We start from the raw sequence: 26,816 nt of genomic DNA on the forward strand, positions 1-26,816 counted from the left end.
ATGGTATATTAATAAACCATATGCCAATATGTCTTATACTAAACTAATACTGGAGTCTATACAAAAAGTGAGCAAAATACATTCACAAGCAAGCTACACAACAGTGCCTCAGGGTACAAGACGGACATTACTGACACCACATTATTGATGGAAGATGAAATGAAGGAACAAATACCTGTTGTATTGATCATACTTTTGGGTGTTGCTCCAGTAGAAGCGAATATATTTGGTGTTGTGCTGGGGGTGAGACTTCCACCGCTGGCAGCACCCACTGTGTTCACGGCTAAACTGCCTGGTGGGGGTTTCTTCACGGGTACGACGACACTTCTGTGAGGGCAAAGCACAGAGAAAATACAGAAGATGTATACCAGGCACAGGACAGCATAGTGTATAATGTAGGCCTTGTCACCAAAACTAGGGGCTAACATTAAAGAGGAGTATTCAGGAGCCCTGGAGAGGACCTGTCAACACTTTACCCATGTTACGTTGTCATTTTTTCCTCATCTTGCTTGCCAACGGCTTTGTGTGGCATATTTCACAGAAATGTTTTTGTTTCTACAGAGAAGCCAACTATGAAAGTGACACGCCTAAAGCCGTATTTCGGAAAAAATCCAGAGACCCTAAAAAATGCAAAGTGTGAAAAAGTCCCCCCACTAAAAAAAAAGGCCACAAATTAAAAAAAAAAAAAAACCCATCTAACCCCCGCTCTGGGCCTTATGTACCATAATGCAAATTTTTCAGTGGATTTTGCAGCAGATCGGCATTAAGTTCAGAATGTGTTACAAGAAAATTTCTCACAAGTTTGTATGTGGATTTGCCGCTTATTACATCCCTTTGCAAAATTATCCACTGTGGATTTTTTACTATAAGGTGTGGATCAGAAATGGTAAAATTTCCACTTTGTTTCTGGAGGAAAAACTGAATGGCATCCACCAGCCATGAATGGAGTACTCCTAAGGGCTCGTACAGACGACCATAGTTTTGGTCAGTGAGATCCGGGAAAACATTGGATCACACACTGGACCAATGTTATTCAATGAGGCAGTCCATGCATGTCACATTTTTTCCTCGGACCGAGTGATCCAATGAAAAGAAAATCACAACATGCACGATTTCCCTCTGATAAAATAAATCGGAAGTCACATGTCCATTTATGCCTATGGGTCCGTGGAAAACATCGCACCACACTCGGATGTCATCCATGTGAGGCTTGATCTTTACAGACCGACTGAATGGAGAAGTTGGAGAATTTTATTTTTCTCTTCACCTTTGAGAAAATCAAATTAAAAGTGTGATTAGCACAATCAGACTGACCTTCTCGGATGAAGATCATACAGTTGTCTGCACCTGCCCTATTCACAGGTGCCAGTTATCTTGCATTTATTCGCGGATTTTATTTTTTTTACAAAATTGTGGAAAAAAAACTCCAAACATATATATGCGAGTATGTGTGGTAATATATATTTGTTCATTTATATATTACACACGTTTTATTTAAAAAAATGAATATATAAAAAAAACAAGGACAGAACGGATTATTTAGTCCCACTGATGTCGTCCCTCGGTAGGGACTCGGCTTGTGTACATGGAGGTGCTCCCACACATGAGGCAGTAGGAACAGACACATTGGTAATTAATTAAAAAAAACCTTGTAGTGCACAAGCAGTAGTGAAGAACGGCCGCCTGAAAATCTGCAGTAAAGGTTTCAGAGTTTGAAGGATAATTTTTGATGTTGTCACTCTCAATCCGCTGAATGGCTGACACACAATCAAACCCGTCTGGCAGGCTGGCAGCTCATTTTGCTGGCAGGTGGCAAACAATTAGACACACCAATTTGTGCCTCCTGATGACATTAAAGCATGAAACTAAGTTGTATGCGGGGCCTAGTGATTTGTGTGAAAGCATTTCAAAAATAATACTCTTTGCCGTGGCAACTCATTTCAGACTGCCACCTCCCATTATGGCTTTGAGCGGTGAAGACGACAGGCCTCAGTTACGAGTGGAGCAAGGCCGCTTCTGTTCAATCCGTCATCAGTGCCCCCGAGACCTCAATCCCCTCCTTTCATCAATATCACCTCATCATTTACATGCGATAGTTCTTGAGCTGCTGCATACATTACATACACTGAGGCGCCTTTTGTGGGAGCGTATTAGCCTACTCTGTATCTCCATGTTGTCATTTCACAGAGTCCCTCGCTTGTGAACAATGATGGGTCTAACAAGAGCATCATGCCTTTTCTACACTGTTCATTCTGTCTCTTCTGAAAAAAACCCTGGGCTTAGACATATAAAGGACGGTAAACGGCTATTTACTATACAGTACACGATCTCATAGGGGGAAAACATTAAGTACCAAGGTAAAAGGTGAGACGTAATAGTAAAATGCCAACAGTAATGACAATACGTGGTAATTGCACCTTCAGACATTGGTTATTTTTATTTTTTTGTAAATTTATACTTGCATTAAAGGTGAAGCGTATTTACAGCAAGTATTTTACAGAAATTAAGTGTAGGAAAAAATATGAACTATAATGCAATATATAATAGGAAAAGATAACACATCACGGCCAATCAGTCAGTCCAATCGTCTATAGCATACGTATCAACTCTGGTCCATGGGCCAAATCTGGCCTCGAGGTGATTATATTTGGCCCGCAATGCCATATGGAGGGCTATGTGGTGCCATTATTCTGAATGGAGGACTATGTGAGACCCATTATAGTGTATGGAGGACTACGTGGGGCCTATTATACTGTGTGGAGGACTATGTGAGACCCATTATACTGTATGGAGGACTATGTGGGGCCTATTATACTGTGTGGAGGACTATGTGAGACCCATTATACTGCATGGAGCACGATGTGGGGCCATTATTCTGAATGGAGGACTATGTGAGACCCATTAAATTGTATGGAGGACTATGTGGGGCTCGTTATACTGTATGGGGGACTTTATGGGGATCACAGTTGGGGCATCATACTGTCTTGAGGTCACTAAACTTTGTTAGGGGAGTTGGGGGGGGTTAAAGTAGGGTCATCATACCATGCATGTGGAGGCTACTGTGGAGGAATTAACTCTGAAAGTATCATACTGTGTTTTTTTTTTTTTTGGGGGGGGGGACACTTTTGTTGGCATAATACTTTACGGGGGAAATGAAAGGGCAATCTAGGGGCTTCAATAGGAGGAAAATGTGTTGGTAAGGGCTGAAAAGTTGTGAGATATGCTCTTCTGTGATCCCGCCGAGCATTAAGTGTTATTTTTGGAGGATTGTGGGGTTCAATTAGAACTTCTGCAATGGGACACCATGATTTCTTTGTGCGGTCCTGAACGCAAGGAAATACCCAATGCTCCGGTCATGTGGTCTGTCTCTTAAGATTTAGTAATTAAAATGTACTTTGACACAACCCCTTTTAACGCCTTCATGACCTGAGGTATTTTTGTTTTCGTTTTTTTGCTCCCCTTCTTCCCAGTTCCATAACTTTTTCATTTTTCAGTCAAAATGGACATGTGAGGGCTTGTTTTGCAGAACAAGTTGTACATTTGAACGATACCATTGGTTTTAACATAACAAAACAGCTGACATGTGCCAGAAAGATGTGGGCTCCGTGCCAGAGCCCACATCAAAGGGAGGGATTCCGACGTGGGCATATTAATACGCCCAAAGCCGGAAAAGTGGTTAAGTTTTTATCCATATTAGGTGGTAAGGAAAAATGTCCTCATCTGTATACCTAAAAAAAAAAAAAAATATGAAGGATGGCCCACGACTTTGTCCAAGTGTATTTGAGTTTGACATCCCTGGTCTATAGCAAAAGCCATTTAAAAATTGACAGACAGGATTAGGACAACCACTATACAAAGGTGTTTTTTTCATTGTTATTTTTTCATTACAATTTTTACAATCATGGCAAAACATAAATGTTTAAAAAAAAGTTTTGATAAAAATCTACAAATGTCTTCAGAAAAAAATATTGTTCCCATAAAACTTATATCATATCTGTGTTGATATTTTCATTTATTGGAAGTCTCAGCGCTCTGCCAACTCTATAGCATGACTTGATAATCGAGGCGCCCAACAGACCCTACTGAGCTCTAATAAGGTCATTTGGGGTTCCAACGAGTTGTTTGAGCGCTACTGGCGGGACACGTAGATGCACCCCAAAAGTGCTGGACTTCTACTGTACTCTATGCCACTTAATGACATCACTGAAAATGGTCTCCATGTTTTGTTGCAAAATGTGCAACTTTATATGTTTTCTTTTCACGCCACTCTTGCTAATTTTATGAAAGGCTAAGGGCCAAATGGAGGTGGCGTGGCTTGCGGCAGAATGACAAATCTGCAATACTTTGGCATGAAACTGATTAAAAAGAGTGCTTTTTTCATATGCAAAAAAAATAATCTCAGAAGTCTGAATGAGGCCTAAGTTGGCATTTTCACACCTGGTTCTTCCCTTAGTATCTTCTCATTACACAACCATATGGATTAAAAAAAAAAAAAAAGAAGAAGGTGCTGCCCGATTTCAGCAGAAGACCTTACACTTGCACTGTTTAGCCAATGACGCGATCATTCCAATGTAGTGCAATCACATCAGTCTTTGATCACAGTAAAATAATAAACTGCAATTATCAGGAAAACTGGGCATTAACTACACCAGTCTGTCTGACCAGATGTGTATATTCAAAACCAACATAAAACTCATGTAAATTATACAGAGATATATGCAGGGAATATACATTAAGAGGATGACTAGAAGAGAGACAGTGAAAGTTAATGGGAAGTCATACCTGTCAAATGAATGGAACTGCATGGGAAGAATGACCTGGGCTTCTCTCTTGAGTGCAGGGTCTGGGTAAGGTACCGGGTCAGGCCCGGCCTCAGCCATCTCAAATGGAGCAGCTACTAGACTTTTTAGAATTTCTTTGACGTTGATGCCTTTGCTTTGGCTGATGCTAGATATGGAGGGAGCTGGCTTTAGCATATCACTAGGACTGTCTGTTAAACTCTCCTGCGACTTCTTCACATCGGATGACAACGTGGACAGTAGTTCACCCATGATGTCTGGGCTTAAGCTGCTATCATGATCCGTTCCATTCAAGATGCTGCTAATGTGCTCTTCTCCAATGCCCGAGTCCGTGTGAGGAATAGAGCTTTCTAAATGCAGCTCTTCAATGGGTGTGGGGGTTTCTTTATCCTTGATATCAGGAAACAGCGCTGGTGTATCTAAAGCCAAGAAAGCAAAAAAATATTAGGTTTAATCATAAGATGGAGAAAATCTGACCCCTACCCGCTGTAATGAAGAAACACTCATTAAAGTTAAAGAGGTATTCCCATCTCCAAGATCCTACCCCAATATGTAGTAAATGTAATAATGGCAATATTAGCAAATTCATCAAATGAGAAATGTAGTACAGTTCTTCTGATTTTCTATGTGTAGGGCATTGGAGTAGATTAGGTATCCGTGGTTACGTCCACTAACAACTATCACTATATGAGTATTGGTCGTAACCATGGATACCTAACTTATTGCAGTGCCCAGCACATGGGGTAAGTGACAAAGCTTATCAGAAGAACTATACTACATTTCTAATTGGCGGTATTTGATAGTATTATTATTATTACTACTACACCTACTTGGAGATGGGAATAACCCTTTAACCTTCACCTTTGATCATCTCATCATTGTGTATTTTATGCATGCCACTTGTCAGATGAACTTAATGAATCAGGAGCATCTGACAAGTGTTGTGAGCCCCCTCAGGCCTCATCACAAACCTTATTTCACTCATTTTGTGAAAGCTTATTACAGCTAGGGTGAACATGCCAAACATTTTGTGAAATTTTGCACTTTCGCATAGCAATTTATGCCAAAATTCTGGCATAATTACTTTGATGAATTGGGGGCCCATGACCATCTCTAGATTTTCACAAAGAAATCTGCGTCAAGTATGACCCCCGTGACCAACGTCTGGCGGTATGCAGTAAGCTCCTTGGTTTCCCCTTTGTGCAGGCAGCATACATGTTATCACATCAAAAAGTTGTCTTAGAATTGACACTTGTGTGACAAGTCATAAATGTTTGCGCCCCACTTCAATTTCACCCCTCCACATTTATCAATGGTAAATTTTGCAGCAAATTGCATTAGCGCAACTTTAGTTTAAGCATGTTTAGTACACTTTCCAGTGCTTGAAAAAAGCAGATCAGTGATGAAAAGCAAATTGAAGTTAAGTTTTACATAAATTCCATCTTTTTGCGCATGTTAAAACTTAAGGTAGCCAATAAATGTATCTGTTAACCATTTAAAGACTGCGATGACCTGTCCAGAATATGTGACTTTTTTGTAACTTTTATATAGAAATGTATTCATAAATTTATCACACTTCACACCAAATAGTTTACCCAGCCCTATTTCCTCATCATTTATAAGTTTTGCCATAGATACTAAAAATGGTGTATTAAATCACATAGAACATGTGGCCCAAGCATTTGCAACAAGGAAATGGCGCAAACTGCACAAAAGTAATGATCGATGTCCCTCTCTACGATAATGACGTCCATGCAAGAATTAAAATCCCTGTATGAGAAAAACAAAAACTACAGCCGCTATAAACAAATGTAAAAACTGATCAGGACAGAAAAATATAGAAACAGTAATACAACACGAATATAAAATAAATGATCTACAATATCTGCACAACTGTGGCCTTTTAAGGTTCGGGTGGCGAGAGGTCAGAAGTGTGCCATCTGCTCATACAAAGAGCGGAGTAGAGGTGGACAAGTTGATGGACAAGGTCTCTCTGCGACATCAGTGTGAGGATATTGAGCTGAAGGTCCACACCCAGAGGAATCCCAGAGGAGCAAGGCGTTAGATGTAAATCTATTCACATACCCCAAAGCTTTGAGATTAGTCAGTTACATGAACGCAAGTTGCAGATGTAACAAAATACAACATATCCAATGACCAAATTACCAAATCTTGCCGCAAGCCTCAGGGGCAGGAAAAGACCAATAAATAGCTAAGCACAAACGAGTGTTGTTACGCAAGATCCACTCTCTAATAAAAAAAAATCTAAATAAGAAATTGGCTAGAACGTTATTGGTTTATAGTAAGGAGATATAGCTATACATTATTTTATGTTGATTTATGGTCATCTTTATGGTGTGCGTCAATAACGCTGAAGGTAAATCATACACCGGTATATATATATATATATATATATATATATATATATATATATATATATATATATATATATACACATACATATATATATATATATATATATACATACACGCACGCACGCACGCACGCACGCACGCACACACACACACACACACACACACACACAGGACGCGGTGCTGCTGAGAATGATAATCTTTTGTGCAAACCACAGTGTAGTGGTTCCTGCCAAGTACTGCAGATCAGCTCCTATTCTTGTCAGTGTTTACAAACAGGCATTTGCTGATGGGTGGGGTGCAGTGTCTTTGCCCCCCATGGATCTGATATTTCTAAGGATAGGTGATGAATATCATGAAGCTGGAAAACCCTTTTAATTACATGTGCCATCAATATAGTAAGGCCGGGGTCACACTTGCGAGTTCAATGCGAGAAACTCGCGCGAGTCTCCAGCATCAAGTCCAGGCACTGCCGCAGGCACTTGGGACCGGAGCGCGCGGTTGCATGTATTTCTATGCAGCTGAACACTCCGGTCCCAAGTGGTGGCGGCCGGGACTTGATGGGAGTTTCTCGCATTGAACTCAAAAGTGTGACCCCGGCCTTAATCTGTAAATCCGCTTTAATAAGTTTTGCACTTTTTTAAAACTAAACTTAACCATGTCACCTTTTCTAGACACTTTTCATAAATGTCTAGCATAATGCAAAAAAATTCTCAGACATGCAAAATCTGGCATGCAGAATGTGCACTGATTTCTAGGCAGAATTTGTGGTGCAATTGTTTTTTAATAACCACAATAGAAATATATATATATGAATTAAAATGATTGTAAAGACATTATTGATATTTACTTAGAGCATTAAAAAGCCTGCGGGCCTGAGGTTCCTCACCCCTGATGTATGTTATATATCTATGTATACACACACACACACCTTTCTTAGATTTTGGGGGGTGTTCGGTTATGTCTCCTGGAAGTTTGTGAAACTATTGACAACTGCGTCTTTTCTTAGAACCCTGCAGTGTTATTCCTAATGGAAATGTGGCAACACATTGACGACAGGACATTGTTGTTCCCCTTGGCCACGCAAACTGCACAATAGACAATGTAAGAGAACCTGTCGCCAGGTTAAAAAAAATGGATGTTATTGCTTTTATTTTATTCTACCTGCTCCTCTGAGCATGTTTTTTTTATTTTAATTTTCAACCCACCATACAATGTCAGAGATATGGGCTTTTTTTACTTTGTGCACATTTTTATGGTCTTTACTAAGGGGGCTGGCTCACAATATTTTCTGGGGCTGTGTCTTTAAGCTACTGAGTATTATTTCACTGTGAGCACCGCATCCGCTTGGTAAAGACCACAAAAATTAGCCTTAAATTGACAAGGCCCATATCTCTGGAACCGTATGGCGTATTTAAAAAAGGCAAACAAAAACTATCCAACTCCAGGGAACAGTGGGAGTAAAATAGGAGTAAAAACTGGATCCCTTTGACCTGATGACAGGTCCTCTAAAAATGATTAACACTCAGGTCAGGACAGTGGACAAAACCTTTTAAAATATTCTTCAGGGGTAATGATACAATTAGTAGGCAATTATGTTTGTTCAATAAATATGGCAAAATCATACTGGTTGCACCCCTACAAATCACACTCAGCCTGACAAGCTGTACGCTGCCTCTCCAATCAGTAAAGAAAAGGAACGTTACATTGTACGGGAGACAAATGAGGCAGTGTAAAACTAACGCTTCAGAAGGTGAAAATGCAACATTGATGTAGAACTCCAGACAAGCATTGGAAAGCGTCTCCCCACAGGGCAGAGCCATCAGCATCCAGAGAGAAAACGGAGCAGAACCACTGTGTGCAGACAGAGAGATGGAGAGAGCAAGCACTGTGCGGCATTAGCTTTACAGCGCCATGAACGAGGACACAAACTAAAAAGACAGAGAGGCTCTGGGGAGGCGCTGGAGCCTGACATATTAGGGATTTTATTTATTTTTTTCAAACCTTTCAACCTCTGAAAGAATTGCAATCTGTGGAGAGACTGGATCTATTTATCCACTTGAGAGGTCAGAAAATGGTTTTACGTCAGAGCAGGCACAATTCACATTGAGGTGTGTTATCTACTATTGTGTGCAGACAGGAACGGGTTCTAATTTTATTGGGGCACCAGTAGTGTTCCTTAATGCCACTGGTGTTCATCAACAAGATAGAGGGTATATACACACACACACACACACACACACACACACACACACACACACACTGTAAATATATATACATACACACACAGTGTATCTATATACATTTACGCACATTTTTCTTGATACACACACATACAGCTCTGGCACAAATTAAGAGACCACTGCACAGTTTTATAAAAAACAGCTTCTCTACATGTCTGACAGCCGCTCCATTCCAGTGTCAGTTGAATTCCAACCAGAGTACACCTCATTCTACTTAATGTGCTTCTGATTAGGTGATCATCTGAACCAAATCTTATTTAAAGAAGTAAAGCATAACAAAACACTGCTGTGGTGTTCACAATCATCTTGCAATAGGACAAGTTGGAAGGCAAAACAAGTGCTAGTAATATCCCAAAAGTAATATGAATGAAAAAATAACTTTTAACCATGCCAAAGGAGTTGAAAAGAAAAGTTTGGAGTGAGGAAAAGAAGGGCTCAATTCGGGCTTTGCTAGCAGAGGGATACAGTGAGCGTCATGTTGCCTCCATCCTTAAAATTTCTAAGACGGCAGTCCATTACAACAAGGTCAAGAAGCAGACACTAGGGACAACAAAGCTACAGACCAGCAGAGAGGGAAAACAACTCTCCACTGACCGGGATGACCGTCATCTTATTCGAATGTCATTCAGCAACCGCAGGATGACATCAAGTGACCTACAAAAGGAATGGCATATGGCAGCTGGGGTGAAGTGCACGGCAAGAACAGTTCGTAACAGGCTCCTAGAGGCAGGACTCAAATCATGTAAACTAGAAAAAAGCCTTTCATCAATGAGAAGCAAAGGAGTGCCAGGCTGAAGTTTGCCAAAGACCATAAGGTTTGGACCATAGCGGACTGGAGTAAGGTAATCTTCTCTGGTGAGTCTAATTTTCAGCTTTGCCCAACACCTGGTCATCTAATGGTTAGACGGAGACCTGGAGAGGCGTTCAAGCCACAATGTCTTGCACCCATTGTGAAATTTGGTGGAGGATCGGTGATGATCTGGGGATGCTTCAGAAAGTCTGGAATTGGGCAGGTTAACATCTTTGCGAAGGAAATATGAATCAAGCCGCATTCAAGGCTATCTTGGAAAAACAGTTGATTCCTTCTGCTCAGGCAATGTTCCCCAACTCTGAGGACTGGTTTTTCCAGCAGGACAATGCGCCATGCCTCACAGCTAGGTCAATCAATGTGTGGATGAAGGACCACCACATCAAATCCCTGTCATGGCCAGCCCAATCTCCAGACCTGAACCTCATTGAAAACCTCTGGAATGTAATCAAGAGAAAGATGGATAGTCACAAGCCATCAAACAAAGAAGAACTGCTTACATTTTTGTACCAGGAGTGGCATAAAGGTCACCCAAAAGCAGTGTGAAAGACTGGTGGAAAGCATGCCAAGATGCATGAAAGCTGTGATTAAAAATCATGGTTATTCCACAATATATTGATTTCTGAACTCTTGCTGAGTTAAAACATTAGTATTGTTATTTCTAAATGATTATGAACATGGTTTTCTTTGTATTATTTGAGGTCTGCAAGCAATGCTTTTTTTGTTATTTTGATTATTTCTCATTTTCAGAAAATAAATACAAAATTTAGTACTTGAAAGTTCAAAGACATGTTGTCAGTAGTTTATAGAATAGAAGAGCAATTTACAATATACTCCAAAATATACCTATAAAGAAAAAAAAACAGACAAACTGAAAAGTTTGCAGTGGTCTCTTAATTTTTGCCAGAGCTGTATACATATATACACACACACCCATCTCTCTATATATATACTAGCTGTACAACCCGGCTTCGCCCGGGTTAATATCTGCTGCTAGCAAAATAGAATGTGTTAAAAATTTATTCTGCACACAAAAACCACAAAACAAATAGATAGAAATGTAATTATTAAAAGGCAAAAATTAAGCTAATAGAAGCATTTCAGAACATATATTTCATCTTGTTTTCATGTCTGTAAGCCTCACTTCCCTCTCCGCAGAAAGTTCATTGGCTCTTGAGGAAGCAGCTCTTGTTTTCATGACTGCAAGCCTCGCTTCCCTCTCTTCAGAAAGTTCATTGGCCCTTGAGGAAGCAGCTCTTGTTCTCTTGTCTGCAAGCCGCGCTTTCCTCTCCTCAGAAAGTTCATTGGCTCTTGAGGAAGCAGCTCGTTTTCATGTCTGCAAGCCTCGCTTCCCTCTCCTCAAAGTTCATAGGCTCTTGAGGAAGCAGCTGCTGTTCTCATGTGTGTCAGCCTTGTTTCTCGGTCTTCACATTTTTCATTGGCCCGCAATGCAGCTTTTCTTTTCGCATCAGCTAACATTCGTGCCATGGAATTCCTTTTCTTATGAGGCATTATTGTGGTAAAAATAGTCTGTAACTGGCAGTTTCTATATCATCTCACATAGAGGTAATGTGACTGACATCAGCCTTTCCATCAACACACCCTAACTGACATGCTATTACCTCATACAAGCTTTGTTATACTGAGAATGTCCTCTGTTGCCTATATTAACCAATCAGAGATCAGATTAATTAACTGTAGCAAAATAGAAGCTGAGCTGTGATTGGTTGCTATTGGCAGCCTGATAAATCCCTAGCCAACAGGAAGCCCTCTTCCCTGGCAGTATATATTAGCTCACACATACACATAATAGACAGGTCATGTGACTGACAGCTGCCGTATTTCCTATATGGTACATTTGTTGCTCCTGTAGTTTGTCTGCTTATTAATCAGATTTTTATTTTTGAAGAATACCAGACTTGTGTGTGTTTTAGGGCGAGGTTCATGTGTCAAGTTGTGTGTGTTGAGTTGCATGTGGCGACATGCATGTAGCGACTTTTGTGAGATGGGTTTTGTGTGGCGACATGCGTGTAGCAACTTTTTGTGTGTCGAGTTGCATGTGACAGGTTAGTGTAGCAAGTTGTGTGCAGCAAGTTTTGCGCATGGCGAGTTTTGCGCGTGGTGAGTTTTATGTGTGGTGCGTTTTGAGCATGTGCAAGTTTTGTGTGAGGCAACTTTTGCATGTGTTGCAACTTTTGTGCATGTGGCAATTTTTCCACATGTGCAAGTTTTGCATGTGGCGAGTTTTCCATGAGATGAGTTTTGCACGTGTGGTGAGATTTGCACGTGTGGCGAGCTTTGCGTGAGCCTAGTTTTGCATGTGGCGAATTTTGAGTGGCGACTTTTGTGTTTCGACTTTTATGTGGCGAGGTTGGTGTATGTGTGGTGAAATGTGTGCTGAGGGTGGTATATGTGTTCAAGCACGTGGTAGTGTGTGGCGCATTTTGTGTGTTCATATCCCCGTGTGTGGTGAGTATCCCATGTCAGGGCCCCACCTTAGCAACTGTACGGTATATACTCTTTGGTGCCATCGCTTTCATTCTTTAAGTCCCCCTTGTTCACATCTGGCAGCTGTCAATTTGCCTTTCACTTTTTCCCCATTATGTAGATAGGGGCAAAATGGTTTGGTGAATTGGAACGCGCGGGATTAAAATTTCGCCTCACAACATAGCCTATGACACTCTCGGGGTCCAGACGTGTGACTGTGCAACATTTTGTGGCTATAGCTGCGATGGTGCAGATGCCAATCCCGGACATACACACATGCATACATACATACACACACACATTATTATTATTATTATTATTTATTGTTATAGCGCCATTTATTCCATGGCGCTTTACAAGTGAGGAGGGGTATACATAATAAAAACAAGTACAATAATCTTAAACAATACAAGTCATAACTGGTACAGGAGGAGTGAGGACCCTGCCCGCGAAGGCTCACAATCTACAAGGGATGGGTGAGAATACAGTAGGTGAGGATAGAGCTGATCGTGCAGCGGTTGGTTGATCGGTGGTTACTGCAGGTTGTAGGCTTGTCGGAAGAGGTGGGTCTTCAGATTCTTTTTGAAGATTCTGATGGTAGGCGAGAGTCTGATGTGTTGTGGTAGAAGGTTCCAGAGTAGGGGTGATATGCGAGAGAAATCTTGTATACGATTGTGGGAAGAGGAGATAAGAGGGGAGTAGAGAAGGAGATCTTGTGAGGATCGGAGGTTGCGTGTAGGTAAGTACCGGGAGACGAGGTCACAGATGTATGGAGGAGACAGGTTGTGGATGGCTTTGTATGTCATCGTTAGGGTTTTGTACTGGAGTCTCTGGGCAATGGGGAGCCAGTGAAGGGATTGACAGAGGGGAGAGGCTGGAGAATAGTGGGGGGACAGGTGGATTAGTCGGGCAGCAGAGTTTAGAATAGATTGGAGGGGTGCGAGAGTGTTCGAGGGGAGGCCACAGAGCAGGAGGTTGCAGTAGTCGAGGCGAGAGATGATGAGGGCATGGACTAGGGTTTTTGCAGATTCTTGGTTGAGGAATGAACGGATTTGTGAAATATTTTTGAGTTGAAGTCGGCAGGAAGTGGAAAGGGCTTGGATATGTGGTTTGAAGGAGAGATCAGCGTCAAGGATTACCCCGAGGCAGCGAGCTTGTGGGACTGGGGAGAGTGGGCAGCCATTTACTGTAATGGATAGGTTCGTTGGGGGGGTCGCGTGAGATGGGGGAAAGATGATGAATTCTGTTTTGTCCATGTTAAGTTTGAGAAATCTAGCGGAGAAGAAGGATGAAATAGTGGACAGACATTGAGGGATTCTGGTTAGTAGGGAGGTGATATCTGGTCCAGAGATGTAGATCTGTGTGTCATCAGCATAGAGGTGATACTGAAAGCCATGAGATTCTATGAGCTGTCCCAGGCCAAAGGTGTAAATGGAGAAGAGCAGGGGCCCAAGGACTGAACCTTGTGGGACTCCGACAGATAGGGGGCGAGGTGAGGAGGTGGTGTGTGAGTGGGAGACGCTGAATGTCCGGTCTGTTACGTATGAGGAGATCCAGGATAGGGCCAAGTCTGTGATGCCAAGGGATGAGAGCGTCTGTAATAATAGGGAATGGTCCACTGTGTCAAAGGCAGCCGACAGGTCGAGGAGGAGGAGAACGGAGTAGTGTCGCTTTCTCTTGGCGGTTAAGAGGTCATTGGTGACCTTAGTTAGGGCAGTTTCAGTGGAATGGTGTGACCGGAAGCCAGATTGTAAGCGGTCAAAGAGGGAGCAAGAAGAGAGATGGGAGGACAGTTCAAGGTAGACGTGTTGTTCCAGTAGTTTTGAGGCATAGGGGAGAAGTGATATAGGGCGATAGCTAGATACAGAGGATGGGTCAAGAGAGGGCTTTTTGAGGATAGGTGTGATGGAGGCATGTTTAAAGCTTGAGGGGAAAACACCAGTTGTTAGTGATAGGTTGAATAGATGGGTTAGGGTTGGGATGAAGATTGTGGTGAGGTTTGGGATGAGGTGGGATGGGAGCGGGTCAAGTGCACAGGTGGTGAGATGCGATCTTGAGAGTAGAGTGGCGAGTTGATCTTCTGTAATGGTGGAGAAGTTGGTTTTGGAGGTGGAGGGTAGGGAAGTTGGAAGGAAGGGCTCTGGGTCTTGTTGACCAAAACTGTCTCTGATGTTATCAATCTTCTGCTTGAAGAATGAGGCAAAGTCTTCAGCGGAGATAAGTGGGGAGGGAGGAGGTGCTGGGGGACGGAGGAGAGAATTGAAGGTGTTGAATAACTGTTTAGGGTTGTGAGACAGGGAGGATATGAGAGATGAGAAGTAGGTTTGTTTAGTTGTGGCGAGTGTGGTCTTGAAAGTAGTGAGGGACTGTTTGAATGCGATGAAGTGGTCGTTGGAGTGGGATCTTTTCCATCTGCGCTCAGCAGCCCTGGAAGCTCGCCTCAGTTCTTTGGTCAGGCTGGTGTGCCAGGGCTGTCTGTTGATTTTGCGAGCTTTGGTATGTGTAAGTGGGGCAGCAGATTCCAAAGCTACAGCTATTGTGGTGTTATATAGAGTGGCAGCGTCATCCGCATTGTGTATGGAACTTATGTCTGTGAGAGGGAGGAGGGATTCAGAGAATGAATGTAGGTCAAGATGTTTAAGATTTCTGCGAGGGTGTGAAAGTTTGTGGGGTGGGGATTGTAGACATGGAGTGGAGAGAGATGAGAACGTGAGGAGGTTGTGGTCAGAGAGATGAAGAGGTGAGTTAGAGAGGTTAGATAGGGAGCAGATGCGAGTGAAGATGAGGTCCAGTGTGTGACCATCTTTGTGAGTGGCTGCAGAAGACCATTGAGTGAGGCCGAAGGAGGAAGTGAGAGATGTATAAGAAAGACATAGCTGAACTGGAGCGGGTGCAGAGAAGAGCAACCAAGGTTATTAGAGGACTGGGGGGTCTGCCATACCAAGATAGGTTATTACACTTGGGGCTATTTAGTTTGGAAAAACGAAGACTAAGGGGTGATCTTATGTTAATGTATAAATATATGAGGGGACAGTACAAAGACCTTTCTGCTGATCTTTTTAATCATAGACCGGTGACAGGGACAAGGGGGCATCCTCTACGTCTGGAGGAAAAAAGGTTTAAGCATAATAACAGATGCAGATTCTTTACTGTAAGAGCAGTGAGACTATGGAACTCTCTGCCGTATGATGTTGTAATGAGTGACTCATTGCTTCAATTTAAGAGGGGACTGGATACCTTTCTGGAAAAGTATAATATTACAGGGTATATATATTAGATTCCTTGATAAGGCGTTGATCCAGGGAACTAGTCTGATTGCCGTATGTGGGGTCGGGAAGGAATTTTTTTCCCCATGATGGAGCTTACTCTTACCACATGGGTTTTTTTTGCCTTCCCCTGGATCAACATGTTAGGGCATGCTAGGCTATGGGTTGAACTAGATGGACTTAAAGTCTTCCTTCAACCTTAATAACTATGTAACTAAGATAGAAGTTTAGTGGCAGCTGAGAGGGAAGTGTCAATGGGGATGTTGAAATCGCCCATGATGATAGTGGGGATGTCTATAGAAAGGAAATGAAGTAGCCAGGTGGTGAAGTGGTCAAAGAAGACGGTGCCTGGCCCTGGGGGGTGGTAAATGACAGCCAGTTGGAGGTTGGAGGGGGAGTAGATGCGCACAGAGTGCACCTCAAAGGAAGGGAGGGTAACAGAGGGTGGCAGTGGGATTGGGTTGAAGGAGCAGTTATCTGACAGGAGAAAACCAACTCCTCCGCCATGCTTGCTGCTGGGGCGGGGTGTGTGAGAAAGGTGGAAGCCACCATAAGAGAGTGCAGCAGGGGAGGCTGTGTCAGAAGGGGTGAGCCAGGTTTCGGTGATGGCGAGGAAGGAAAGTTTGGTAGTAACAAAAAGATCATGGATGTAGGGAAGCTTGTTACAGACAGAGCGAGCGTTCCACAGAGCTTCTGTTAGTGGGACTGGGGAAGCGGGGGCTGGGTGAATGGGTATAAGGTTAGAGAGGTTACAGAAGTTTGTGATGGAGCGTGGGTGGGAGGTAGAAATGACTGTGGGAATATGGTGAGGAGGACCAGGATTTGGAGAGATATCACCAGCAGTGAGAAGTTTTATATATTATATATATATATATATATATATATATATATATATATATATATATATATATATATATATATAAATAATTAAAAATAAAGGGAACACTTAGCCAACACAATCTGTCACTCAATCCAAGTCCATCACACTTCTGTGAAATTAACCTGTTAAGTTATGAAGCAACACAGATTGTGAATCAATTTCTCCTGCTGTTTTGCAAATGGACGAGACAACAGGTAGAAACGCTAGGTAAATTATCAAGACAACCCCTATAAAGGAGTGGTTCTGCAGGGGAAGACCACAGAACATTTCTCTATTCTCATTCTTTTTGGCTGTCGTTTTCGCCACTTTTGCATTTTGTCATTACAATTGCTGCCAGTAGCATGAGGCGGTGTCTACAACCCACAGAAATTGCTTAGGTAGTGCAGCTCATCCAGCAGGCCACTATCATCCATGCGTCTGCTCGACAACGTCATCAAGTGGGTGTTATGCTTATAGCTCAACACTGTGCAGGGAGATTGGCATTTGTCAGAGAACACCAAGATTGGCAGATTCACCACTGGCGTCCTGTGCTCTTTACGGATGATGCTGTGGAGAACATTCTGCTCCCTGCAACATGCTCCAGCATGACTGGTTTGGCAGTGGGTCAGTAATGGTAAGGCGAGGCATTTCTTTGGAGGGCCGCACAGCCCTCCATGTGCTCGCCAGAGGTAGCCTGACTCCCATTAGATACCAGGATGAGATCCTTAGAACCATTGTGAGACCATATGCTGGTGCGGTTGGCCCTGGGTTCCTTCTGATACAGGACAATGCCAGACCTCATGTGGCTGGAGTGTGTCAGCAGTTCCTGCAAGATGAAGGCATTGAAGATATGGACTGGCCCGCCCGTTCCCCAGACCTGAATTCAATCAAACACATCTGGGACATCAAGTCTTGTTCCATCCACCAACGCCACGTTGTACCGCAGACTGTCCAGGAGTTGACTGATGCTTTATTCCAGGTCTGAGAGGAGATCCCTCAGGAGAACATCCGCCGCCTCATCAGAAGCATGCCAAGGCATTGTAGGGAGGCCACACAGGCACGTGGAGGCCACACACTACTGAGCATTATTTCCTTGTTCTGAGGCATTTCCACTGAAGTCGGATCAGCCTGCAATTTGACTTTCCACTTTGATTTTGAGTATCATTCCAAATACAGAACTCCATGGGTATTAATTTTGATTTATATTGCTCATTTTTATGTTTTATTGCTCTCAACGCATTCCACTATGTAATGAATAAAGACTTGGAATATTTAATTGAGTGATATCTAGAAAGTGGTATTTTAGATTTCCCTTTATTTTTTTTAAGCAGTGTATATATAGATACACACCCACACACGTGTAATATATTGTGCTAGCTGAAGAGCCCGGCGTTGCCCAGGCATAGTAACTAACTGTGGTTAGTTATAACAAATTATAATGATTATCCTCCATCCCATAGTCCTGTGCCCATATTCCCATCATATATATACTCCGTACCATAGTCCCGTGCCCATATACCCATCACACATCCTCCATCCCATAGTCCCATGCCCATATTCCCATCATACATATCCTCCATCCCATAGTCCCGTGCCCATAAACCCATCATACACATCCTCCTTTCCATAGTCCCATGCCCATATACCCATCATACTCCTCCTCCATACTATAGTCCTGTGCCCATATACCCATCATACATATCCTCCATCTCATAGTCCCGTGCCTATATTCCCATCATACATATCCTCCATCTCATAGTCCCGTGCCCGTATATCCATCATACACATTCTCCATCCCATAGTCTTGTGCCCATATTCCCATCATACATATCCTCCATACCATAGTCCCGTGCCCATATACCCATCACCCATCCTCCATCCCATAGTCCCATGCCCATATTCCCATCATACATATCCTCCATCCCATAGTCCCGAGCCCATATTCCCATCATACATATCCCCCATCTCATAGTCCCATGCCCGTATACCCATCATACACATCCTCCATTCCATAGTCCCATGCCCATATACCCATCATACACAATCCTCCATACCATAGTCCTGTGCCCATATACCCATCATACATATCCTCCATCCCATATACCCATCACATATCCTCCATCCCATAGTCCCGTGCCCATATTCCCATCATACATATCCTCCATCGCATAGTCCCATGCCCGTATACCCATCATACACATCCTCCATCCCATAGTCCCGTGCTCATATACGTATCACACATCCTCCATCCCATAGTCCCGCGCCCATATACCCATCGCACATCCTTCATCCCACAGTTCCGTGCCCAAATACCCATTATGACCATCTTCACCATGGCAACCATTCTGACAGTCGCCATGGCAACTTATTATGACATCATTGTCACCATGGCAACCATTGTCACCATTACAACCTATTATGACATCGTCACCAAAGCAACCATTATGACATCACCGTTACCATTGCAACCTATTATGACATTTTCTTCGCCATGGCAACCTTTATGGTATCATCGTCGCCATGGCAACAATTATGACATCATCGTTGATACACACACACGTGTTTTTATAATAATAATATTGTATATGTGTCACCTATACAATAAATCAGCATAGGAGGAGCGCACGGACACAAACACTTAAGAGCTAAGCACAGAGCTGGCAAGCGCTGCACTTCTCACCACTGGCAGATTGGAGAGATGGCAGGTAACCCAGGGAATCAGCTCCAAACTATAATAGTAAAAATGTCCTGAGAGGAGAACATTTTTAATAAATAAATTGCAAAAAAAGCCTTAAATAAAACTGACAAGTAAATAAACTTAATAAAAAACACCAATAATAATGCTTATGTTTTTATTATCAAATTATTTCTAAACACTGTTGTGGCGGTAATAGGTGTTGGACATTGCCGGTGCAGCTAGAAAGTCACAGGTTACAGACCACTCTACTACAGCGAGGCAGCGGACGATGGTACAGACTAGTCTCTTTCTAGTGTATCAGAAGCATACAATGGTCGGTAATCTAGGAGTGAAAAGCTCCCATCATTTAATAAGGAAAAGTACATTCTCAAACACAATATAAAACTGTCCACTGTAATCTAAAATGTTCAACGCCATATAAAACTGTCCAACCTAATAAGTCACTGGTTTTAAGTAACTGTCAAAGGCAATCTGAGCAAATGCAAATATGAGGAAGTGTACCTTCCCCTCTGTCATCCTGCGGAATGGATTTCATTTAAGAGGTAAATAGGAAGAAATTAACTATCTCCTGTTATATGGAAAGTTTGGGGTGGATTAGTAAGTAGAACATTCGTACTGGACTGGAAACAGGAGGGTTTCTGGCTCACCACTGATGATGTCCTACAACCCATACTTGTTAAAAGGGTGTCACAATGATAAAGGAATCGCAAAGTGTCCCACAGTCTGGACTCCTGTGATCTGTGGAGAACCCAACAGTAAGTGTTCAATTTCCCCACAGCACCACTGCAGGTGACGTTAAGCATTACACAGTGCACACTGAAATCAATGTGTAATACAAGGCTGTAAAGGTCCTCCAAAGCAAGGGATGATTTTTTATTATTTTTGTAACTGCTCCCACACTGCCTAACAGATGAGATTCTTGAAGAGTGGCCCAACATCTATTAACTCAGAATCAAGTAATCAGTTAAAGTAGAAAAAAAAAGAATACCCATTTAATATTTAAAATACTTAAAGGCGATATCCGGGTCTGTGAAAAACAAAAAACGTGCCTAAACACTAACAGGTAGGTAGTTGCTACCTAGCTCCCTGTTGTGCCCAATGCCATTCTTCCCCTGCACAGAGTGGTCACAGGCCGTTCTTGCCGACTATTCACCTGCCTCTGCTGACGTCAGGTAGACAGAGCGGCGGCGGCTTCTTTACCAAACTGTTGACAGGGTGAAACTTCCAACGTCATTCTTACTGACAGCCGGAATCCCTGCATCCTGCGCCCAGTTCAACATGAAAAATGTGGTCAAAGGTTCTCTATAAAGTTGTCCCTAGGCAAGGATTATCTTCTAGTTATACACTTACCACGAGAGGTGAGGAACATTGTTAATGGCAATGATATCAACCACAGTTCTGATCCTCATGGGAAGGTCTTATAGACGAGTAAAGAGAGCAGGTCAGAGGATTCATGCTGTCCAAACTATGCGCAGAATGAATCAGAGATACTTGTGTTATTGCAATGCTGGGCATTTAGGGGAAAACATGCAGTAAATCGGGGTCCAGGGATGATGTGACAGAGGACCAGTCACACGGTCCCAGCTTAACTCGCCCTACCTTTTTTATTTACTTTTTTTTCAGAAAACATTTTATTAACTTTATTTCAGAGCGATTGTCTTCAAGGATGTAAAATGCAAACAATAAAATGTAATAGGTCCCAGTGGAAACATTTATTTATATATAGACAGGCCAGCCATATGAAAACATATCTTATTCCATATGACTGAATATGCCTATATAGAGAGCCACCAAACAGCCATCACACACCGGCAGAGCACACGTAATAATATTCCTTGACCAAGTCAAAGTCGAGGTTTGCTAGGTTAGGCCTATCTAACCAAGTTGCCCAGATTTCCTCCAATTTTGGTATACGCATTTCTCAAGACGTATAGTACTATTTATGGCATCTATAACTTTTTTGACAGAAGGCAACTTTGGTGATTTCAGTGAGTAGCTATACTCTTCCGAGCCTGATACAGTATTCGGGAGACAGGGAGAGTCAACAGATTTCTGCCACACATCCAAGAACACACACTTTAGGATCCTCTGGGATCTCACCGTTAAAAAAATAGAATTAATAAGGTGCAGCACATCACCCCAGAACAACTCTCCCTACCTGACTCTGTATGACTAAATGTTCTCTTACTAGGTGTGTATAAGGAGAGTATTGTTAATCAAGATGAGTGGGTTGGGAAAGGCTGGCAGGGACATCTATCCACGACTAGTCTTCTCCGTGACCTAAACTCCACCCATCAATATAAAATATGTATTCTCTGAAAATGAGTAAAAAAAAATACATATCTGAAATAATAAAACCTACCTATGACTCACACTGTGCAGAATTTAGGAGCAGAAATCATCTATCAAATTCCCAAAAAAGAGAATCTGTCAACAGGATTTCGCCCCAACTAATTATATACACATTTAACTCTTGCAGACACAAGTCCATCAATACATTGGCATGAATTGCACTGGATATGTAAATGAGGCTGAAGTGCTTTGGCTGGGAGGAAGCACTTCCCAAGCTTCGGTCACTCTGGTTCTATTCCCGTCACAGTGCTGCCTTCGCCTGCTTACCTTCCTTTGCTGTGCGACTAAGAAAAGGAGCAGTCAGTTAAGCAGGAAATGGCGGCACTGGGAGGGAAATAGAGCCGGAGGGGCAGAGGTTTGAGAAGTGTTTCCACGAGTCCAAAGCAATTCAGCCTCATTTGCATATCGATAAAAATTTCTCAGTAATGGAGGAACGGACTAGACATGTAAAAGTATTGCTGGAATTGGGTCTGCAAGAGCTACAAGCACATATAAATAGTTTGGGGGATGAAATTGCGCTGATAACGTTTCCTAGCATACCCTTCTCTATAGCACTGGAAAGCTGCTTCTCTCCTAATTTAGGCTACGTTCACATTTGCGTTGTGCGCCGCAACGCACAACGCAAACAAAAACGCAGCAAAACGCATGCACAACGCTGCGTTTTGCGCCGCATGCGTCCTTTTTTTCATTGATTTTGGACGCAGCAAAAATGCAACTTGCTGCGTCCTCTGCGCCCGGACGCGGGTGCCGCAGGGACGCATGCGGCGCAAAACGCAAGTGCGACGCATGTCCATGCGCCCCCATGTTAAATATAGGGGCGCATGACGCATGTGACGCAAATGTGAACGTAGCCTTATAAAACCTTACGCTTATCTGATATGGTTGTAGCTCAGGAAGTGATCGCCTGTGCTAGGTCAGCAGACAGAACCGTATAATTAAGATACCGGCTTCATTCTCGGTCCCAATAATCTCACATTGAGGACATATTCTGGGCAAGGTTTAAACTTACATATATAACGGTATATAAGAAAAAGCCAGAAAAAAACCCAAAATGTAATCCATAATCAATCCTAAATGCTCATAAGGGCACAACGCACGTACCTGTACTTGTTGGCGAGTTAATTTCCTGCCTAATATTCCGAGCACTCTGACTGGCGGAGCGCGCCGTCTCCCGCTGAGGTTCCAGGATATCACGGTACTTAGACACCATTAATACAGAAATGAAGTATACAACAGCCAGGGCAAGGAACTGAGCTTGTTTACTATCATCCTAAAAAAAAGAGTTGATATTCTGTCAGAATGTGCCGGATGGGAAGAGCAGAGGGAGGGATGATGACAAGGAGAGAAGTCATGTTTACACTTACAAGTATGTTATATGTAAAGCACAGGAAAGTGCTAGAACTCTGCAGATATCGGCTTCTTACACAAGACAAAACAATTGCACTTATATCTTTATCAGTAAGACTTAGGTGAGAATACCTGCAATAGTTGTCACGTCACTACCTTTACTAGAGTACTGAACAGCAAAGATACTCAATTTTGTAATGTCAGATAGTCATATTGATACATTTTTCAATGGTAATACAGAAAAATGGAAAAATGGGGAAAAAAAGAAATTTATATAAACAAAAAATATCAGATATCTAGCAAATTTTCAAACTGGCCTAATAGACTCACACTTCATGCTCTGTACAGAAGACTTTTCAGCAGTCTCATTATCGTCAGTCAGGATTACAATGACGGGTAACACCTCTATACATGGTAGATACCAAAGGATTTACCAGGACTGTCTGCTGTATCCAGAACGTTGGGCCCTATGGTTATTTTTGTTCATGCAATCATAGTGGTAGCAGCCAGAACCTTTTAATTCTTATATCAGATGCACTATATGACGTCTTACATTTTTTGAGAGACAATCTGAAGGTTTTTTTAAGTGCCATTTTCCCAAACATGTCTGTAAGACCATGTTCACACGTGGCATTAAATGCTGCATTTCTTCTGCTGCTATTTAACAGCATGTCTTCCGCAGTTGTCTTTACAAAATGACACAAAATTTTCCGTGGTTATTGCATTTTTTGCTGCAATCTTTACTGTTTTTTTCTCGCTCTTTGGAGAAGCATTTCTTAAGATTTTTTTTTCTTCTTGTACAGAAAAATTTTGATTCCTCATGTAAAAATGCATAGGCGCCTGTTGAGAAAAAAAATATGCACTAAAGCTGCACAGTTCAGCAGCGTCTTTATACAGTGGGCAGGGTTTTCATGAAATCACATCCACTTTGCCTGGACAGTAAAATGCAGCAGGTTTTCTGCCCCCTAAAAAATCACAACAGAAGAAAAATGCAGCATTTACGCCACACGTGAACACAGCTTTAAGGTCCAAACAAAGTGGATGCGATTTGATGAAAACTCCTTCCACTGTTAGATGCTGCTGAATTCTGCGGTTTTGGTGCATTTTTTTCTCTATGGGCCTTTATGGAGAGTCTGAAAACAATGCATGTTATAAAAAAAACCAAAAAAAACACACTTGCATTTTTAAGTGAAGAATCAAAGCTTTTCTGTATTCTTAAAAAAACTTTCAGATGCAGCTTAAAATCTGCATAAAAAATGCATCAAATAGCAGATAAAAGGTATAAAAAATGCAGCAAAAACACAATAATCAGAGAAAATTGATCTGCAAATAAAAAGCATGCAAAAAGGTAGCATTTAAGGCCTCAGAATTACATTTTTATTAATTTTTCATGGGTTCAATAGAGGGAAAAAAAAATCAATCATGTCATTATTTATGCAATTTACCGATCACCATTAATAATCTGTTCACTGTATTGTGTGGGTTGTTACGATTACAGCGATGCCAAATATGTCTATAGTATTTGCTGATTTGCGATGTTTATTTTTTAGTTATTAAGTGCATTTAATAACTCACTTAATGTTTTTCATTATTTTTGTTTTAGTAATTTTATAGGAAAAAAAAATCCCTTTATTTTACCTCTACAAAAATGGTACATAGAAATGCAGTGGTAAATGATGTAGCTCTATGTACCAGTACACTGTGCCTGTAATGAAGAGGAATACAAACACCTTCAAGTGCAGAAAATTCTCTTAGGTTATGTGCACACGCTGCGGATTTTGCTGCGGATCCGCAGCGTTCGCAGCAGTTTTCCATGAGTTTACAGTACCATGTAAACCTATGGAAAACAAAATCCGCTGTGCACATGCTGCGGAAAAAAACACGCGGAAACGTAGCGTTGTTTATTCCGCAGCATGTCAATTCTTTGTGCGGATTCCGCTGCGGTTTACACCTGCTCCATAATAGGAATCCGCAGGTGTAAAACCGCACAAAAAACGCGGTAAATCCGCAGTGCGGTTTACCTGCGAATTTACAAGAACGGGTGCGGAAAAATCCGCAGATATCCCACCTACGTGTACACATAGCCTTATACTTCACAGTGCAGTCTGCAGCTCTTGGCTATCGCTGCAGTGTCCAATGCTAAAGCGCTGACTTGCCTGAGCTTTCTCTGCGCAATCATTTGTCTATGCTCCCCAGGCAAGAAGTTTTCCCTAAATAGGGAGTTACAGTCTACATTGGTCATATCTGTCCTGACAGGGAAAACCGCTCTATCCCTCCTGTCTACTGAGCCCACAACTGAAAAGATTACGGCCATGCATCATCTCAGCTTTAAAGAAAACAATCTGTAACTCGAAGATGTGTTTCCCATCGGTTGGCCAGCTATCAATTAAACGTCAGATGTTTTAGACCGCTATGGATGCCTCTAGTCATTGGTCTGTACACCTGACAGAGGAGACCACTACAATGGCAGATCGCATTGTTAGCTATTCCAGCAATTGCATCACCTGCCACTACAACCATAAAATAAATCTAAAATAAAATATGGACAATTAAAGTAACAATCATGTATCAACAGACTGCATCCATGTAGACGACCACTTTACTTAATATCTCCATGAAGTTTGAGATATTTATTAAACGAATGGAGTATATCGTCATGTGGTTCTACAGTGCACACTAGTGGTCAATAATGGAAATGCAGGCCCTACTTTTACATTACTGATGACTTGGAAAGGATTTTTTTTTTTATTGATAACTATTTTAAAAAAGGCAGCTATGCAGCTATCCCAAAACAATTGATGTGAGCTAAATTAAAATGAACAGTAAAGATAAATGGAGTTTTCTCTCCCTATAGATCTCAAATGAGAAGAAAAATATGAACTAAAAATAAAATGAATTAATAAAGTATGGTTACAGTAAATTACTAAAAAACAAACTATTAGCAGAAAGGAACATAAAATATTGATTAGATGACGATGGCAACTAATTTTAAGGATTTTTATGCTAGGACATTACAAATAGGCACTGCTTATTAAATAAGGCATGTCAGCTCCCCCTGGTGGTGAAGGAGGGAAAGTGAAAAGACAAGCTAGCATTACTCCATTGCTCGGGCTTTTAGCTCACAACTAGTTTGATTATTTGCCCATCAGATAGGTAATCAGAAAGTTGGGGGAGCTGGTTGAAACATAAAAATGCCACAATTTGCAAAATTTTGAAAAAGGTTTTACAAGAATTTTAAAGTGGTTTTATGCCAGAAAACTAAACTGCTAGATGAATCGGGGCTGTGTCTTTAAAACCTAGGTTATTACTTTTCACATTTCTCTTGTACCAGACAGATCACGTGAGTGCTATGGGGCCAGTGACCTGGGGTGGCAAACAGCCCCTGCCTGGCATCAGTTTCCTTCTCCTGACACTCACTGTATATGCGCCACATAAGTTGGGAGGATTGATGCAGGCTCATATGCTGAGCCGACTCAATGCCCGGCTGGTGCCAGCTGTTTTACACAGTAAACACCCACCGTCAACTGCTGCAATTTTAACTAGCTCCGATTGCAGCAGTTTAACTCCTTGAATGCTGTTTTGAAC

General features: G+C 42.0%; 1 protein-coding gene across 6 annotated transcripts in view; it reads right to left on the minus strand.

Annotated features, from left to right (window-relative positions):
- NBEA (neurobeachin) overlaps positions 1 to 26,816 on the minus strand; it is an 838,139-nt gene that overhangs the window by 443,259 nt on the left and 368,064 nt on the right. For 5 of the 6 annotated variants that reach the window (XM_077298228.1, XM_077298226.1, XM_077298223.1 and 2 more), the window contains 3 exons: positions 22,986 to 23,154; positions 4,783 to 5,218; positions 176 to 327 (listed from right to left, as the gene is read on the minus strand). In XM_077298228.1, the coding sequence (XP_077154343.1) occupies positions 176 to 327; positions 4,783 to 5,218; positions 22,986 to 23,154 (757 nt within the window). The remainder of the gene's footprint in view (positions 1 to 175; positions 328 to 4,782; positions 5,219 to 22,985; positions 23,155 to 26,816) is intronic. The other variant, XM_077298224.1, reaches the window with a different exon arrangement.

The sequence above is a fragment of the Ranitomeya variabilis genome, chromosome 3 (assembly GCF_051348905.1).
Source record: "Ranitomeya variabilis isolate aRanVar5 chromosome 3, aRanVar5.hap1, whole genome shotgun sequence".
In the NCBI taxonomy this organism is placed as follows: domain Eukaryota; kingdom Metazoa; phylum Chordata; class Amphibia; order Anura; family Dendrobatidae; genus Ranitomeya; species Ranitomeya variabilis.